Source organism: Rhea pennata, chromosome 16 (genome assembly GCF_028389875.1).
Source record: "Rhea pennata isolate bPtePen1 chromosome 16, bPtePen1.pri, whole genome shotgun sequence".
Classification (NCBI taxonomy): Eukaryota; Metazoa; Chordata; class Aves; order Rheiformes; family Rheidae; genus Rhea; species Rhea pennata.
The window spans coordinates 1,287,449-1,307,346 of NC_084678.1; the positions used below are offsets into that span (position 1 = coordinate 1,287,449).

A 19,898-nucleotide genomic window follows, 5' to 3' on the forward strand; every position below is an offset into this window, starting at 1 on the left:
CCAGGGTTCTGGCCTCCCCTGCACCGGCCATTTAAATGGTTATTAGATACTGTCGGTGTTCGGGCATTTACAACTCGGGGTGCACGCACCAGTCCCCCCCCTTAAGGTGCTACTCACAGCTGACCTCTCTTGGGAAGACAGAAGTGCGGAAATGACTGATTTTTCCTCTGTCATCCATTGTTTTTCCAGCTGCTTCCTAAGTGATAGCAGATCCAGCATTGCACTATCTTACTTTTATTTTTGATGGCTGTATTTGCAGTGATGATACCCGTATTATATTTTCTCAGTTTAAAGCAGTACTCTGGGTGTGTTTGCTGTGAGAGGCACACAACAGCACAAAAAAACAGTATATTGGGAGTCATGGAGTGGCATTTCTTCTGATTCTGTTCCCTGACTTAATAGATACTAACTGTTAAGAAATAAATTCCTTAGGACATTGGGAACTAAAGGTATCTTTCAAGTCCTCAATGGCAAAGCTCTTAGAGCTGCTGCCTGCTTTATTGCTCACTCTGTGGCCCTGTGGTACATGCTGTTTATCGATACATTTTCAGTTCCCTCATTCCAAAACACTATATGAGGCTCTTAAAAAATAGAAACTTGCCCTTATTCCAGCCCCCCGACCCCCAAAGCCCCTCCGTGCAGGTTATTTCCATGCCCGGCAGCAGCGTGATCCTGTGCTGCAAAGGGAACTGCCTTCTTTTCCCTTTCCCCTCTGAAACCTGGATGTCTGTACGTGGCTTGGACCCTTCCTGCTCACCCCGGGCTTCACTGCCTAGCCACTGGGGTTGCTGTCTGGCTGCTGGTTGTCCCAGATGGATGCAGGAGGATGGGAACTGGCATAGCTGCTGTGAGAGGGGGGTTTGGTTAGATTTGCTTTGGACAGCCAGCGTGAGGAATGGCTCCAGCAAGCACGCTGACGCCAGCCAGCTGCCAGCCAGAGGGTCAGTCAAGGGCAGCAAGCCAGCAGAGGAGAGACAGGCTGACAGACCCTCAATGCTCAGATGTCCGCCCTCCTCCTTTGTGCACCTCCACAAAGGTTTGGTGTCACCGGAGACCAGGAAGAAGGAAGCAGAGGCACATCCAGGCTCACAGCATAGTGATATCACCAATAGCTCAGTTTGCTGCCAACCTCCTGCTGTGCAGATGATCCCAGGAAACAGTCAGTGCAATGCCCAACATCTCCGTATGCCAGTGGATATATTCTGGCAGTATAATTCCCATGCATACTTAAAACATATATAAATGTATATGTATTTGCAGTGATGATACCTGTATAATATTTTCTCAGTTTAAAGCGGTACTCTGGGTGTGTTTGCCCAGAGTATTTATACTCTGGGTATAAATAGGAAGTCATAGATCAATACAATGTTTAAGAACTGGAGAGAAAAGAAGGCTGGAGCTGCCTACCCAAAGAGCAGCGTGGGCCCTACAGGACTTCATGCTCATCTTGACCAGACTGGTGGTGAGCGAGATACCCAGATGATGCATAGAGAGCATCACCTGCTTGCATGGGCCAAGAGCCCGTTCAGATTCCTGAGTGCTGCAAAGATTAACCTACAAGGAGTTAGAAATTACTGAGTTGTTACTTTGAAGTATTACTGTATTAAGTCGGTGGCAAAGCACCTTGTTAGTTTGTATGCAGCCTGCTGATGATCCTTTGAACCTCAGAGGTGCCGTGGTGCCAGAACATGTCCGGGTGATGCAACACAGCTGAGGAAAGGCACTGGAGGAGCACAGGGTATGGTACTTGGACAAATGCCATGGAACCATCATTCCCCAGCCATCCCCTACTCTGGTTCCATGGTATCACCTTGGGGTGGGGAATGTGGGCCCATGGGTCTGCTACTTATGACAGCTTCCCTCCATCACTTACTGCTCCTTGCACCTGAAGCCATTCAGTCCCATCTCTGGGCCTCAATCTGTCCCTACTGGTAGGACTGAGCCATTGTAGGGCCCCTGCCAGGCACATTGTACCCAACAGCCTGGCAGAGGCATGGGAAACCCTGCAGAATGGCTCCGTTTTGGCCTGGCTGAAGGGTTGGGGGTCCTTTGGCTCTCTGACGCTGTTGAACCAGTCCTGTGGACACCCTGTTGGGTGTGGGGAAAGCTCAGCTCTCCCCAGCGCCGCTATGACAGCAGTTGGGAGAGTGCCGAGCCCCCGGCAGGGATGGGCAGGAACACAAGGTCTCAGATTTCATCTCAGCAAGTCCTGTGTGTAACAGTGTCTGTGGGAGCACAGGGCAAACTGGGCCCCAGGAGGGAAAACTCATGATGGGAGCTGCTGAGATGCATCCTAGTGGGTATCCAAGCCCTCTGCATGGCTGGGCATGGCACTTTGCCCCTAACCTGGTCCATTCCCAAGGATCATAGTTTGGATCCAGTGCCTCTGAGGGGGAGCCCAGAAACCCCCTCACTACCCTCTGCCACAAGATCCACCCACAGCCACCAAGAACCTGCACAGCTGCCACCAGCACTGTCCACTCCCTTGAGCTACACTGGCCACACTGTCTTGGCACTCAGTGAAGAGCTGAGGAGAGGATGGGCTGGCTCTAAGGGGAGAGCACCCACTTCCGCCACCTTCACTGGCAAACCTAGGCCCTAAATGAGCCAACCAAGCTGTCCCAGGCATCCCCACCCTGCTGAAGCCAGGAGGCTGGGGGTGGGGAGTGGGTCCAAAAGAAAGGCAGGAGACTAAAACCACCCATCCATGGGGGCTGCAGAGCCTGGATCTTGAGTGGGTGCCTGGGCTCAGGCCCCTGCCTGCTCCGCAGGGGATTCTCAAGGTATCTCGCCGGACCAGTGCTGCTCCTAGGCAGGGCCCACAAACCGCTTGCTCCCTGCTCAGCTCAAGATGGTGTCAGTGAAGCCTGCAGTGTCCCTGGCCCTTGCTGAAGAGCTGAAGCAGCTGGAAGGGCCATAGTATCACATCCCTCGGGGGCACAGCCAGTCTCATGTTGGCATATCCCTGGCCTCAGTCTCGTGGGGTGCCAGGTACTGTGGACCCTCTTGACCACTTCACTAACTCAGCCCAACCACTGCAGTCAGGACAGGGATTACTGCCCTGTTCTGCTTGAGCAGGCACAGCGATGAGCTGCAGCAGGCAGAGGATGAGGCCAAAGTTCCTGCAGCACTGTGCCGTGTGGTCACTCCTGTCTCCTCCTCAAAATTTCTTACTCACGGTTTTACAGCAATTGCCATGTGGTGCATCCAAAATGATGATTTGACATACTAAAGCAGTTTTATGGCTGTGTTTACTGCCTCGGTGTTGAATATCTTCAACACACAGTAGGAGCTCTAATAAAAAAAATTACCACTCTAAGAGGTGCCTGCTGCTCTTCTGAGGCAGGCTTTAGTGCCCCGAGGAAGTCAAATGGCCAGCATGCTTCACAGCTACAGGTCTAGGCTTAGGACCTGGGTGCCACGTGAGTCACGATAGAGCTGGCCCCAATGCTATGGACTCAGAAATGCAGCTGCAACACCTAGCAGGGCTTGGCAGGTTCATCTGAATTTCCTTTGAGCTTCTGGGTTCGTTCAAAGCTGAGGTTTGATTGTCAATTCAAACCTGAATAGATCAACCCCTGCACACAAAATGCCTCCCATTTCCATGAGGTCCAGTGATGAAAAGGCAGTGGCATCCACAGCCCCATGAACAAGATTCCCAGCTTCCCAAAGCAGTTCACTAGCTCCAGATTTCTTCCCAACACCCTTTTTCCAAAGTCTTCCTGAGCCCCAGGCCTGGAGAGAACCCTCAGCAGAGCTTACAGTTTGAAGATACATCTAAGCCACCTCCATCTTCCCAGTAAAACTACCAACGAGCTTTGAATTCAATACCTAGCCCAAGGTTATCAACAGATTTATCAATATAGCGGGGGGAGAGGGGAAGGGAGAAGAGTGCTGTCAGTGGTTTAGGCTGACAAATACTGGTGCTGGATTAGTAGATACCACTACAGATAAAGCACTTTTAGGAGTTTTTTTGGATCATTTGGTAAGCTGTCATCTAAACTACCTGAATTTCAATGCAGCCAAATGGAAGTTCGTATATTCAGGAACAAAGAATGTAGGAAACTTTGGGCTGAAAAATCTCTATTAAGAAAACAGCAAAGGAAATGATTTTTTGAAGCAGAGCAGCCATCCAGCTGAACAGCAGCGCCTGGCATGGCAGCACACAGCTAATGTATGCTAGCACTGAGCAGTTCTACATTTGCCCTTAGAAACATAAGATAACAAGTAGAATAAGAGCTAGTTTTGTGGTCATGCGTTAAATAACTGCTAAAATACTAGGAAATAGAATAGCATGAAGAATCAAAAGTTTTGTTAGAGAATAGCTTAAGAAGATTAGTACATCTGGTTTATCAAAGTTGTGATGATCAAAGCGTGTGACGTGTGCACCTATGCGAGGTGAACGTGTCCAGTGAGGAAGGCACAAGGTGCTGACAGGCTCCCAGGCTGTGTGTGTGCATTTGTGACTGTGGGACACAAACCCTCCTGCATCTGTCCTTCACCTAGAAACTGCAGCCTCAAGTGTGTAACCGCTGCCAACACCTGCTCTAGCAGCCAGCGTCACACGCTGGCCAGAAACTGCATGCTGGGGGAAAAAAAATAAAAATAAAAAGTGGGAAAACCCAACAGGGAAGCAATCTGAAGAGGTCCCCAAGAGAACTGGTCAATGGCCAGCTGGGAGAAGGAGGGAAGAGAGTGCAGCAAGGACAACAAAAGTTCCTCAGCCACGTGGGAGAGGGACAGACCGTTCTGCCTAGTACCTTTTCCTTTACTTGCTGGGAGTGAGAAAGCATCAGATCTTCAAAATGGCCACAGAAAATCATCTCTCTGCTACTGACTCTACGCTTTTGGACTGCAAATGACCTACATAATGCTCATTTCCATGGTTCTTCAGAAATCAGCATGGGACCCTCCGCAGCCTTTCCTGGAAGTGATTTGATAAGGAACTTGGGCAGAGGTCCCAAGGGCAGGGAAGGGCCTTCTAAGGTTACCACCAAATCATAGAATAGTTGGGGACCTCTGGAGATCAGCTAGTCTACCCCCACCCCAACTTGAACAAGGTCACCTAGAGCAAGTGGCCCAGGGCCATATCCAGATGGCTTTTGAATATCTCCATGGATGGAGAGTCCATGCCACTCCACTCTATGCTGGGCAGCCTGTTCAACCACTGCCACCTGTTCCCATGTTTGACCATCCTCTCGGTAAAGAAGTGTTTTCTTGCGTTCAGACATCATTTCCTCTCATCCTGTCATTGGGCACCACTGAGAAGAGTCTGGGTCCATTTTCTTTGCATCTTCTCATCAGATATTTATACGCATTGATAAGATCACCCCTGAGCCTTCTCCTTTCCAGACTGAACTATCCCAGCTCTCTCAGCCTTTCTTTGTATGAGAGAATCTCCAGTCCTTTTACCACCTTTGCAGCATGTCACTGGACTTGCTCCAATAAATCCATGTCTCTCTTGTCCTGGGTAGCCCAGAACTGGATACAGTGCTTAAGATGTGAACTCAGCAGTGCTCAGTAGAGGGGCAGGATCACCTCCCTCGACCTGCTGGCAACACTCTTCCTAATGCACCCCAGGAGACCATTGGCCTTCTTGGCCACAGGGCACATTGCTGGCTCATGGTCAACTTGTCATCCACCAGCACTCCCAGGTCCTTCTCTGCAGAGCTGCTTCCCAGCAGGTCAGCCCCCAGCCTGTACTGGTGCGTGGGGTTATTCCTCCCTAGGACTCCATACTTGCCTTTATTGAACTTCACGAGGTTCCTCTCTGCCCACATCTCCAGCCTGTTGAGGCCCCTCTGTACGGCAGTGCAATCCGCTGGGGTATCAGCTACAGCTCCCAGTTTTGTACCATCTGCTTATCACAAACAGATCTGGCAGAAGAAGTTTTTTTTGTTTACACTTTGGAGGCTTCTGGAAGGGCCATTTTGATATTTTGTTCTAGCCCTTAAGTAAGTCCAGTTGTGGGCAATTCATGAAAGGGCAAAGTCTCAAATACAGCATTTTGTATTGAGAGCTGCTATTTGTGTGATATTTCACTTACAGCAGAGAACATTTATTACCAGATATGTCAACCTAGTAAGAAAAAAAGCCCGTAGAAAAGCACTGAAACATGCAGATAGGTTTCTGCCAGAGTGAACACAACAGCCCTGACGTTCAGGGTACCCGAGGTAAACCAGAGCTCATGCTGTATTTTATTAGTTCCCAAGGGAAGATTCTAACCGCGGTTGATCGGCATCGCTTTGGCTCCCTGCTCTGAGTCTGAAGGAACAACAACAAACCCTACTTTCTGTCAATGGCTTCCTGAAGCTTTTTTCTAATTCCTAATTGCTTATTGCATGCATTGCCTTTGCAGGCCATCACATCGCTGTAAGGATACAGGACTCTTCTCAGCAGAGCTGCTGTAACCTGCTCTCAACCAACCTGCCAGGTAACTTCTGTCCAGATCCAAGTAACTGAGATGTCAAATTCTTTACCCTCAATTTGCACAAAAATAAAAGCTCTCTCTGTAATATTTGCAAACCAAATGCAGTGCAGGATTCTGCTCTACACTGTAAATGTGACTATTTTGTTGTATCAACTTTCCAAGACCTGCTAGCAATGTAAATCCAAAGGGCCTGCTGTAAAGCAGGTAAACCTACACCAGCGATAGCAACCCGGGCATAGAGTAGATGGAGAATATTTGTATTGCAGGAGCCCCTCAACCAAGATGAAACTCGATTTCTTAAATATATGTTCATGCACTGTAGCCATAACTAATTTCTGCAGTAAAGAGTGCAAACTTACTACACCAGACTGCTCCTTCCCTGGGAAACATCTATATTGTTTTGAGAATTTCAGTCAAAAAAGAACTGAAAAATATTAAGAACTGATAACTACAAAGTTACTAGATAAGAATCTTTAAAATTTATTGGACTAACTGTGTTACATTCAATATTTGATGTGTTTCTCCTGGACAAAGAATTGGCATAAATACAAACAAGCCTTTCTGTGCCTTCCCTAAACAAATAAGAGATAAAGTACTAGAGACAAGGGAACATAGTTCACATCTTCATATTTACATTTTGCCTTTACTTTACAACTTAGCGCCAGGAATATTTACAGAAAAATACAGTAAGAACAAAAAGATCATGTCTTGGCAACATACAGAAATTCATACAAATTGTACATGATTTGAAGCACATGATATCTGGCATCCTCATTTCAAATTGCTCCTGCTAAAATCCATGTGGAAAATGTCTACATGTTTTCCTTCAAAGACATCACTCAATTATGCAATCATTAAATCACGTCTAACTGTCTCTATTAGATTGAAATTTAGTTCTATCGTCCTTCCGGGCTAGGCACGCAGAACCTTGCATGAAACAAATGCAGTCACCTATTGAGAAACCAGTACACGTAGTCAGTCAAGCGGCGAGCAGCTAGCTCTTCCCTACAGCCTTCACGCACATGTCGTTATCCATGGAGACACCTTATTTCCCATGGATCCATCTAGTGTTTGCTGTAAATTTGCAAAGCCTGTTTTAGGGTACCTTTAAGAAAGATGCTTTTTAAAAAAGAGTCTTTATTAAGGTACTAAAATTTCTGTAATTTCAATACTGTGTTTAACAAGGTGACATTACCCCCCACCATGGTTTAATGCACCATTAAAAGGATGCTGCCATTTAAAACAGAATTATGAATCCAAACAGAACGTCCTTATTATGTGAAAAAAAAGAAAGAAAAGGAAAAAAAAAAGAAAGTCTCAGTTTAGTTATGTAATATTTGTAACTCAGATTTTGTAGCACCGTGTTATGTGCCACAGTGTAACTAATACCACATTACACACAAAGAAAGTGGTCAATATTCATCATCTTGGATGAATGAAAATGCAAAAACAAGCCATAGAAGTTCTAAAGTTGAAAATTCAATACATCAGTCTGTTGTACCAAAAAAAAAAAAAAAAAAAAAAAAAATAGGAAAGAGTCTGGATTCTTGACTGTAAAGTGTTCTTGTGATGCTGACTAAGAAATCTCTTATTTGCTCTAATCCTTTTGGGAAACAGCTCAAGGTTGTGTCTTGGACTGACTGAAGCCAGAGGAGTTTGGCCACTAACTTTGACAGGGCAAGGAGTCCAATCTCAAACTACGTTTTCCTTTTCATTAAGAAATCAAACATCTCTCTGCATGCTGGAGAATAAGGAACACTCCTTGCAGATACACTCTCATGGCATGTTTCTGCCAAGACAGGCGCTCACGATCACAACTTTCATCCAAACCAAATGGGATGGCAAGACATTTCAGGATCAAGACGTTTTTTATACTAAACTGCGACTTTCTTGAATGTTCACCTTCCTAGGCAGCAAAAAAAATGCAACTAATAGCCAGGTCATACCACTAATGTGCAACATGTTAAACAGCTGATTTTAAAAATCAAATTAAGGCTATATTAAGCAAGTTATAAAGCCCTATTCCTCACCTCAGGCTATGAGATAGACATAGCAACAACGTGCACAGAAGTTAACTTCTTTTGGAATTTCTGAAAAGTTGCATTATTTTCAATATTATTACTACTCAAGTGGGTGCCTTATGTATGTTTTGATATGAAATATGGAAATACATCTAAGAACTATTCTTCATCCAAGTGTAGGTCTTTTTAAAAAGTAAAATTTCCAGGCAATCCATTTGGCTACTGTGGACTTTGTGGAAAATATCTACGGTTCCTCTCAGTATAGATGTCTTTATGTTATAGACTTGGTATCTGAATACCTGAAAGAAGTATCTTTTGCTGCTCGTTAGTATATAAACCAATGACTTGCATATAACATATACACTCATAGCTATGGTATGTGTTGTTTAAGTTATTGAACATGTGCAGACACTTGATTGCTCAGTATGTTTATTGTTTACACATGCATTGAACATGCCTTTTAAATAAGTGGACTAAAGTGTGTTTGGCCATTAATTAGATCCAATAGGTACATTAAAAACATGGGTAAATTTAGTGTCCGTGCATTAAATTTATATTGGCAAGAGTTTAGCAGGGAAATGAAGCTGCATAAATTATCCTGCACAGCTTTGCCAATATACCCCAGGACTGATTTGCAGCCCCTCCTGCCATTTGAAACCTGAGCATCCCGTAAGCACGGGCCAGCCCTCATGCTTGCTTCTACAACAGTTTCCATTATGTGGTTTCATTTTTCCGTTTGTGACTCATCTGGATGTAAATCCAGAGCTCCCGAGGTTAGAGGTTAGTATGCTTGCCCCCTGCAACAAGCACATCTACCACCTAAAACCCCTTTGGTTCACATCCTGGAAGTCCTTTCATACAGATTTTTAGGGGCTCAACGTTTCCATTAATTCTTTATGGGGGGAAAAAAAAACATGAAAAGATAGGGGCGGGGTATCTGTCCTTGGTAGGTTAGTTGTAATGAGACAATTAAGACCCTTTCAAGTCAGAGCTGTTGCAAAAAATAACTCTGAAGTATCAAAACTAAACGAATGTCAGGCATTACGGTGATTTGTATTAAAGAGCCTCTGTAAAAACTCCCTCCTCTGAGGAGCTCCCCAAACTCCTACTTAAATCCATACTCTTATATTACCTATTTTTTGGAAGGAGAAGAACACATTACCACCAATGATCACAAACTGCATCTACATGGAAGTATCCAGTGATGATTCATTACTGCAACACAAGCAAAGAGAGTGTTCGGAGCATGAAAGCACCCCCAAGACTGTCAATGCCCACAGCAGCTACTTTTATATTTCCATTAAATTTGTAGTTGTAAACAGCTTCTCCCCACATATCCCTCAGTCCTTCATCCATATGTGAAAAGTGGTTAAAAAAAAAAAAATCTGCATCCTCATTTTAAAGACAGATTCCTGAGGGACAGCTTGTAGACTGTGAACCCCGCAGACAGGATCCCAGCCACGAAGGACGTAGAGAGTTTGAATGGAAACCTGTCAATGATTAAAGAGTACAAAATCCACGCTGGCTCATATTACCTGGTGTGAAAGCCAACAATTCATATATCTACCTGAACACACCTGAGGGAGCCACCACCAGCTTGGAGGAAACTGTCCAACCTATGATAAAAGGGAATCGCCGCTGCTGAAAGTGAGAAACACGCACAGCAGCTTCAAATTAATTTTCTGGTGGATTATAATTCCTAATGGGCTTTCCTGGAATGGCAAGTTAATGGAAAAAGAAGAGGTCTTGAATTGTTTTCAAATTGTTTTAGTCCATTTAATAGGAGCTTCTGAAAAGTGCTGCAGAAGCTACAAAAACTGCTTATGCTATAAATATCAGGCAGGAGGCAGCCCTAGAATCTCAAATTTCAATTCAGTGGAAGGGAAGCAAGGGATGTTTACACTTTTTATGGAAATGGTGAGTAGGTGATACAGACACTTCAAAATAAATTAACTAGTTGCATAAAAATCAAGTTACTAAAATTAAGTGTGACATTTTGCAACAGATCTGGAAGTCATGACCTTGTTTATACATAACCAAGAACACTTATTTAGTAAAAACTTATTCTTTAAAGTCAGGTAATTTCAGCTGTTCTGTTTATTCTCAACATGACAGAAAGCTTGTATGCAGATGGAATCACTCCTAGCCATGGAGGGAACCGTAAAATTCAGCACCTTGGCTATGAATTGCATGACCTGATGTTTTTGAGCAATTTTCCTCCTCTTTTTCTTTTGGTACAGATTGGCTACAGGCAGTGAAGTAGATTCTTCTGCTGAACTCTGAAGGGGGGCGGGGGTGTCAAAAATTTCTCCTTAAGTCTTTGTAGATGATAGTTAATGCTCTGCAACAGACTCTCTCCTCGATAGCAAGCTTAAAGAAGAGATCCTGTTCCTCTCTCCTTTAACGGATAGGTGTAGCGAGATGTCTGAAGGCAGGTTCGCTTGCATTTTATTTTCCATCATTATATGCAGAGATGCTTTCATTTTGATTGCATTCTTCTCACGGAATGAGATGCTTATTATTTCTAATTAGTGCGGAATAGACGATTTGGTGAAGAGATTAGGTTGCTAGCATCCAGGAAGACTGGAATTAAGTAATCTTTTGAGGACAGGTGAATGAAGTCAGTATCCCGACTGCTATGTTTTGGATTCATTTCTCATTGCTCCCACACGGAATCTGCTGACTTGTGCTAGAATGATTTCCTGAATCCTGAAGGGCTGAAGAAATTGGTCATCGTTATTTAACTGTTTTCATTACTGTAGCCACCAAGCTCTGATCTAATTGTCCTGGAAGGATAACGGCCTAGGGGTTGCAGTTCTTGAGCCCAACCTCCTGGAAAAGTGAGGTATAAAATTCTGGCTCCAGCTGCCTGTTCCGGTATTTATTGACAATGTCTGCTATTTTCTGTTTTCGGCGGACATGCGGGGGGTTGTATGAATCACTTTCCAACCTCTTTCTCCGACAAATATTTATTACTGTCTGCCGCACTAAAAAACCTGGAAAAAAAATTGGAATCAAATTTAAGCAAATCCAGTTCTACGCCCCTTTGCTGGTTTTATAGCAGGTTTTGTAGCTGGTTTTAGAGTTCTGCCCTCATCGGAAATCTAGGGAAAAAACAGCCAGCACCACCAAATCGAGAGCTTTTGGTCATGAGTAGTCAATAGCAGATAGTCACAGTCTCCAGAACTGTAAGGCCATTTTTTTTTTTGCTGTGAAACACAAATAAGAAAAGGGACAGAGTCAGTGGTACCCTCAATGGGCTGCAGTAGAAGGAAGATCTCTCTGCCTTCCCAGGGAAGCTCCCCGAGCACCAAGAGGGAGAACAACCCATGCCAGCTCTCACTCGCCAATACCAGAATTGCAGTAGTACAGCCCGAGGCCACGCTACAGGAAAACTTGCAGAGCTCGGGCTAGGTCTGGGGTGGCAATGAGTAAAGCCAGGGGAGCCTTCAGAGCACTGCTAACAGGAAGAAAAACAAATGTATCGCAGCGATGACAGAGCCATTCAACCTTTGAACAGGGGAACAGGAAAAACTTTATAGGTTGTGGCTAGGAACAGAGGCTTCCCTCCCCCTCACTGCTTTGCTGCCGCTTTTTGCCTTTCCGTACCATGCACTGATGTGTATGGGGGAGGCAAGTTCAGAATCAAAGCAGCAAACACATTTAGTCAAAGCTGGCACTAGAATTTCTCCTTTTTCACTCTGAAATTAAATTTATATGCATCTTTGTAACGAAATAAATGTCCACTAACACCTTTGCTGTTCCCCAAGCACTTTTACAGGCAGAAACAAATTATCTTCCTCATTTAGGCAACTTGATTCCTGACCACATGCAAACCTCATGTGCTGAACTCGGAGAGAGAATGAATTTCAGCATGTTTTAATCTTAATGTAATGGAAAAAACAAAACAAGCCTAGCGAAATGCACCTGATTCTTTTTTAGTACAGCCCATTATCATCAGCTGAATCAGGTGTTATTTAAAAGTCCAGTCTGGTTTCAATTTCCTCATCACCCAATTAAACATGCAAAATCAGAACTCAAAGTCACCCCAGTAGGTCCCTACAACATTAGTTCTATAGTTACAGGGAAGTACTCTTATGTCTGCTTATTCATTTTACTCTGTTTCTAAATTGCTCTCACTGGAGTGAGATTTCCAGTTACTGAACTTCTAATAGCAGAGATACCCAAGATAAAGACATTAACCCATCCAGGAGCCCAGGAAAAGCTGGGTACCACACACATACCTGCTAACACATGGCAACACTTGCCTGCACATTAGGTTAAATACTTAATGACTACATTAAAGAAAATCCTCAATGCCTGCAGCTTTCAACCACTATCCTACTTCTAAAACACAAGGAACAAAGAAAAGTGGGCCAGCACAGTCCAGAAATTCAGCACTACCCTTGGTAGTCAAGTAACACTAGCATCTTGGGCTCTCACAATCATAAACATTAGGTCACATTTTTGATCTCTCTTTCTACCTAAATAGCAGTCTTTTCTTTCCACCCCTCTACCTGACTCCTACTACAATTACAGTGGAGCTCTGACAAACCACCACTCAGTCACCTGAGCAATGCTGTCAGCTAAATGCTAACAAGTTGCTCCCTCTGCTGTTCCTGCTTCCATAGTTGCTGCAAAAAGCATGTCTTTATTCTGTTCTGGCAGGCCCAATAATTCTCTTCAATGAAGAGTTCCAGACCATATATTTTTCAGATATATTATTACCTGCACACTGCAATCATAGGAGCTTTCCTTCACACTAGTCTCCATTAAACTGGGGAGATTAGCCAGATTCCACTGTAATAATGTAACAGAAAATGGAAGCACATAGCACTGACAAAGTCCAAAAGGAGTGCTGATTTCAGTTTACTTTTTGGTGCAAGAATAGAGGCAGGAATGTTGCTGGCAGACTATCTGCAGCGCTCTGTGAGCCAGAGCTAGCAAAACCACATGGGTAGGATCAGACTAATCACTGAACCATCTTCAAGGAGAAGGGGAGAGAGGAAAAAGAATGGACATGGGTGTTCCTAAAAAAATCTTTAACTTACCAAGAGCTCGCCTACTGACTATCATTCCATCCACCAGTGGGATAACCATATTGAATTTCCCAGTAGCTCCTTGCAGTTTTATTCTGAATAAGCCAGTGTTTAAAGGATGGATGAAGATCACAGGAACTTCTTTCTCAGGAGTGGTAGATCTTAAGAGAAAAAAACCCATGGTTGTTAAATCAGTTTTAAAGTAGCGTTTCAACCTATGCATGAAAAATGGCCACTTTAAATGTTTAAGGATCTAAAAAAGAAGTCTTGTGGCTAAATGAGCAGGATTCCTGTGTGCATCCACTGGACTGAAGAATAGTTATGTCAATTATAATGTTTTTAATTGTCCTCTATCACCACAGAATTTCAAAGTTCTGATGACAGGAACATGTACGCAGTATTAACCACCTCACAAGGCAGTAAATCAGGAGAGAGGCTGGTCACAAACTCCAAATAAAAACTACATGTTTGCTATTCCTCCATCTATGTTTAAAATCACAGTGATACAGAAAGTCCTTTCATTTTTCCACTGGGAAAAAAAAAGTCTAATAAAGAAAATCATACATCTTCCTTACAAGAATAACTAGAGTTTTTGGGACAACTGCCTATGCAAGCTGAAGAACGAAAATAAGCTCAATCATGATTTCTTCTAAGTTTGCAGCATAAACTGTTGTTTGCAAAAACCAAGAGAAAGGAGAACAGTAGTCTTACCTTAGGGAAGTGCTACTATTTGCTGTAGTTTCTACACCAGTGCTAGTTTCAGATACCAGATCAGGCAGGGGAAAGTTTTCTGAAAGAAGATGATATGCAGAATAAAGTTCAACTACCCCCAGTTTTTCTTTGTTGTACCAAAAAAGATTCTTTATCACCAGTTAAAACAGCAGTCCTCGAGCATTCATACCATGAATGTTCTCACACCCCTAGTGATCAAAGCTGAAGTCTCTTTTAGCTTAAGCAGTATGTGGAGTGCATAGACTTCAAGCATCCTGTGCCTGACAGTTTAGGTAACGTGTTCCAGACCCTCAATTCTCTCAATCCCAAAGGTCACAATCTCCAGATGGACTCCAAAAGACAGCAAAAGCAGGAAGAAGGTGAGGTATTTCACACACACAAAAAAGCTTTCAAATTATTATTAACTCCCTTTCCTATCTGCAAGTAGTCAGTCCCAGAAAGGGCATTCCAGACATTACTGCTGCCCACATCTACAGTTACTTGAGTCTCTCAAAGGAGCAACAATTTACCGGGGCAAATACTGCATCAATCCTTGAATCCACTCTCTGCAAATCCTTAGCATAACCTACAACTCTGCAGCTCTGCACTTTGTGACAAGTGACTAGATAATGAAGGTGCAGGAAGAATAAATAAGAACTCGGATCCCTGGAAGATCCCATCCACTTGTTTAGGGGCAGGAGCTGAGAAAGATGTTACGTATCATTCACAAGTGCAATTCAGCTGGCCAGATAGCTCCAATGCCTCTTCCAGCAGAGGAGAGAGTGTATAGCCTGAAAACACCTTCAGCCATCAGAAGAGGGGTGCTGAGTGTACATGAAACTTGAATCTAGCAGAAGGAGAGCACGGAGGACTCTGCAAATGTTTCAAGACAGAGGAGCACCAGGGCAGGCACTCGGTCCAGGGGTGTGAGCCTAGGCTCTAGAGCAACAGTTTTTCCGCTGTTCACACTCAAACGCACCAAGAGTACAAAGGCAGAAACGAGACCCGTTCCTGCTGGGCTGGAAGCTACTTTCAGGAGTTCTCAAAAAATCCAACCAGCCAGCTCATGGACTCATTTCTTCAGCTTCACGCCCATGGTTCTGGGAGATTCCCACCACTGCTGCAAGCAGCAGCTGCCAGGCAGAAATATGCATATGAAACACAGTCACTGCCTCTACAGCAAGCTGGCTTTAGCCAGCCATCTCTTGGGCTTCACCCAAGAGATGTGGGGTAAAGATATCAGCTCAGGGACGAAAGTGGCTGAGGGAACCTCCCAGGGCTGAGAGTAACATCCTGTGGCCCAGAGTTTGGAGAAGGCAAACCTCTATAGTATGTGCTGTGGATAAGAAGGTCTTTGTGCCAGTCCTGGGTGCGGAAGAAGAATCTAGATCTAGAGTTTATGGGAAGCTTCCTCTAATCTCTCCTCCTCTTGGTTGCTTTCCTCAGGGAGGAGCTAAGGGCTTAATTAAGGTTCATTCTTAATACCACAGCACCAGGATTAGAAATTAAAGTCAGAAAAAAGTATCTGCTATTGGCCGGTATTTTAGATACTGCTGGCCTAGGCCAAAATAGACACTCTCTCACATGAAGTTAAACCTAGGCACATGGTTTAGAACACATGTGCAAGAAAGGAACTCCCGGGAGTGAAGAACTCCTCAAGCCTGGAAAGACAACTGCTCACGGTCCACGGTATGGCTATAACATGATGGGCAAAGCTGGATCCCTCCTAGGTTTTTCAGTATTCAAAGTCAAGACACAAACACCAAACTAAGGCAAGCATTAAGTTAGCATAACAAGGCTGATGCTGCCTGAACAAAACTGCACAGCACCATCTAAACAAATGGGCACCCTGAGTACCGAACAAACGAGCTCTCCCATGAGACGGAACAATATAGAAAGTTTCAAAGGCATCAAACCAAAAAAGAGGATTCCTTCAGCAAAGAATTTGTTGAGCAAAGATAAAACAAGCAACAGAAAGCATTTTTTCTGAAGGAAAAACACCTCCATTTGGAGGAGACAGCATCTATGAGGAACTCACCTGGGGTACATGATAGCTTTGTGTGTTAAGCTTGAGGAGAAGATGCATGAGGACATTTCATACATACTGCCAGAGCTAAAAGACTAAGTCTTCAGACCTACATGCTAGTGGTTCACTCACATCTCATGGACCATCATTTGAATATCAAAGAACTGTTTTAAAATCTTTAAGTATCAGTTACAGAAATAAATAAGAATTTAGCATTCTTTTATAAAGAAATGGAACTGACTTTACACTCTGTTTCCAGTCTGCTGCTATAGTAGTGAAAAATAAAAAGTTCTACACACCTATATCATCATAACGTTCAACCCAGACCACATACACTTTGGTTTCAGGTCCCATCGGTGGAATGGTCCGGCCCTGAGGTACCCTCTTGGATCTGGAAGTAGGACTGAGCTGTTTTGAAAAAAAGGGAAGAGCAGCATTTGCAAAATGACAAGTCCAGTAACGCGTCTAGCAAGTGCCTCCACCATCTCCACAGTGACTCTGTAGTCTTTCAGGTCTCAGACTAGTGTAACCTCTGCTGATTATTAAGATGGGACAGCTGCAGTAGAGCTACCCAATCAGAATCTATAATTTGGAACTCCCTGATACTTGGATTCAATATAAATGAGAGAAAAGCCTCCTATTTCTTTTGACGTTAAAAAAAACGCGTCAACTGTTCTTTGTTGCCTGGCTTTGTTGCATATATCCAAGTCACAAACAATTCAGTATGCTGAACATATTCCAGGGCACGTGCATGAGGACTACTTTTCCACGCTTTTGTGGAAGCACCGCGCATCCGTCACGTTACCACTCTGAAGAATACTTTACAGTGATCTCATTTCAATATTTCAGAGCAAATTTAATCACTGCCCAAAATAATATACTTTCCTTGTTAACCTCCCCACCTGATACAATGATCTAACCTGACTGGGGTGGTTTTTACCTTACACTAATTTATTTGCCCCAGTTTTACTGTGTTGATACAAGCATTTATTTTCTGCATCAGCTCAAATAAAAATGCATCTAGGCAACAACAAGCATTTAAATTACATTTATTGACTAATGTAATATTTATCTTAAAAACCTGTTCAAGCTTTTGTTAATATTCTCAAAGATCCTAAATCAGTAACTAAATGTACATTTGGAGAGAACTTCATTCAAGAAATGTGCAGTTAAAATCGTTAACTAACAGTCATAGAGTTCCTGATTTTCTGCTTTTGCAAATTTGCTACTACAGTAAAGGTACTTCATGCTTGATATTCAGGTATAGCTGACACATGGGCAGCCAGTAATATGGGATTTTAAACTGGATAGGTATGAAATGTCTCCCAGTTTATCCACCCTACATTTCCGAAGCATGGATTACAAAACAATTTACAAATCATTTTGTAAAAACTTCATATATTTTTTCCTTTGTACATTCCAAGATTGTAGGATGCCAAATATTACTGCTTTGCATATTAAAATTTTATACTCAATTAACGTAATCTTGCAGTCTCCTACTGCACATGCAAACGTTGGCAAGACCAGAAGCTGCTGGTAGGGAGTAATGGCCAGGAATGAGTGGCTCCAAATACGAAGAAACTGAATCATATACTACCAGAAAATGCTGTAGCATTGCCAATGTTTCCTGCAAAAAAAACATACATATATATATATATATATATATACACACACATGTGAATGCCATTTTTCAGTGCAAATTTTGCCTTACCCGCTGAGAGGGATGAAGATTGTCTGTATGATTGGGGAAAAGTTCAAGTGTCAGCGATGGCTGCTTCAGTATCCCTGGTAGTAGATCCATGTTGGAGTCACTTTCTTGGTCAGAGACATTGCTTTCCAGTGAATCAGCTGGAAGGCAAAAAAAAAAAAAAAAAAAAAAAAGGTAGGTTTTGTCTTCTCTTCTGCCAAAAAATAAGTTAAGATACATAAGGTTCGGAAACAAAACATACTTGGATTCATCCAAAGTGCACAAAACCACACACAGCAGTAAAAAGGAGCTGGGAGGAAAAGTTTCTGAATGTTACAGTGCTAAGGGAAAGTGGGAAGAGAGACTATTGAAGTCTGTTTCAATGAAGCACTTGCCTTTCATACAGCTTTCAAATTCACGTGTCCTTCACTTATCCCAGCAACCCAAGTAAGTGTCATAAAACAGTCAGCAGCACCAAATATTCACACCACCAATACCACCAAGTGTTCACATGGAAAAAGCAGCTCTAATCCCTTCATGAGGATACAATCCGCTACTCATATTTATACAGTCTCAGCATCATCTCAGTCCAATATGTGATCCAAGCACATGATTTAGAAAGACTTCCCAGTAATCCTCCTGCTTCCTTGGAAGCTTTTAAGGTCAAGTAGATATACTGCTCAAAAGCAGGAAGAGGTTTCAGCAGTGGACATCTGCCAGTTATTCCAGAAACTGGCTGCATTTAAACAGCTCTGTATGGAGTTAGGAAGGGAGAGACTGTATTGCATAGGAAACCTGAAACCAGATGGATTATTTCTAAGAATATCATCGCCTCACAACCACTTTATTCTGGAGAAATTTTCACACTGCTTCCAAAGACGTAATGAATGCTATTGCTCACCTACCCAGCAAGTAAGCACATGCTCCTCCAATGTGTTGCAGAAGCATGTCATTGAGAAGGGCGAGAGAAAACCTGCATCACCAGCTGAGCTGCTCCGAATTCCACAGCTGGGATGAACAAACTTCTAAATCACACCTGCAGACCACAGCCATCTACAAGCCCAATGTAAAGTACCCAGGCAAACATCAGTACTGCCACACAAACCTAAATGCTCAGGCTTAGACTGAAAAAACAAAGGGGCCCACAACAGATACGACCTTAGGAAGCAGTCTAAGGATTACGATGCTTTAATTTGAGCATTAGTGATTTTCCAACAAGGATCCTGCTGTCCACACTGTTAGTTAGCTTGTTTGGGTTCTCTAACAAGCAAACAAAAAAGAAAAGAAAAAGAAAAAGAACAAAATTTTCTTTTTTTTTTTTTTTTTTTTAACAGTATGCACACACAGTGATCTTACTTAGGGACTCCACTGGTGATGGGACGACAAAAGCTATTTCCGTCAAGGCATCAGCATAATACAGCACTTTCTTCTGCCCGTTGAAGATACTCGCACCAATGTCTTCTGAAATAACTACATCATCTGAAAGGGAGACAAAAGTAAGGTTAAATCAAAAGGAAGTTTTAGCTCCTACTTTATGCATTTTTCTCAGGAGAAGACTTTCAATTAGAAGAAGTTATGCTAATTCTTTTAAAACGTTAAGGTTTCAGTCAAGTCTCATTGCTAATGACCATTCTCAAAAATCTTGGTTGATATATTGAAGAAAATAGTATTCTGGGTTGGAAAGAGGATTTATTCCAAACGCATTCACCTCAGACTGAGTAGCCCAGTAAGATTGTCCAATATAAGAAACCATCCAGAAGCTATTTCTATCCATTCCTTCTGACAGAGGCATCCTCATTCAGCTGTTTGTCATTAAATTTTCAAAGGCCTCTTGCATACATAGTTTCAACCTGATACTGTTCTGGAATTTACGACAGTTTCTACAGATTACCTTTTAGATGTCTAGTTAGAGACAGGCTACCTCCTGAATCCAAGCTAACATAGGAAGTCCTACTTCCCAGTACCATTTATTCGCGCAGCGCAG

At 43.2% G+C, this 19,898-nt stretch overlaps 1 protein-coding gene across 5 annotated transcripts in view; it reads right to left on the reverse strand.

Moving 5' to 3' along the window:
• Positions 1-7,053: 7,053 nt before the first annotated feature.
• Positions 7,054-19,898, reverse strand: part of RALGAPB (Ral GTPase activating protein non-catalytic subunit beta) — a 69,378-nt gene continuing 56,533 nt past the window's right edge. For 3 of the 5 annotated variants that reach the window (XM_062589126.1, XM_062589125.1, XM_062589128.1), the window contains 6 exons: positions 19,271-19,393; positions 17,939-18,075; positions 16,527-16,635; positions 14,202-14,280; positions 13,503-13,651; positions 7,054-11,447 (listed from right to left, as the gene is read on the reverse strand). In XM_062589126.1, the coding sequence (XP_062445110.1) occupies positions 11,254-11,447; positions 13,503-13,651; positions 14,202-14,280; positions 16,527-16,635; positions 17,939-18,075; positions 19,271-19,393 (791 nt within the window). In that variant the 3' untranslated portion in view covers positions 7,054-11,253. Of the gene's footprint in view, positions 11,448-13,502; positions 13,652-14,201; positions 14,281-16,526; positions 16,636-17,698; positions 17,855-17,938; positions 18,076-19,270; positions 19,394-19,898 lie in introns of those variants that run through there. The other 2 variants (XM_062589127.1, XM_062589129.1) reach the window with 2 other exon arrangements.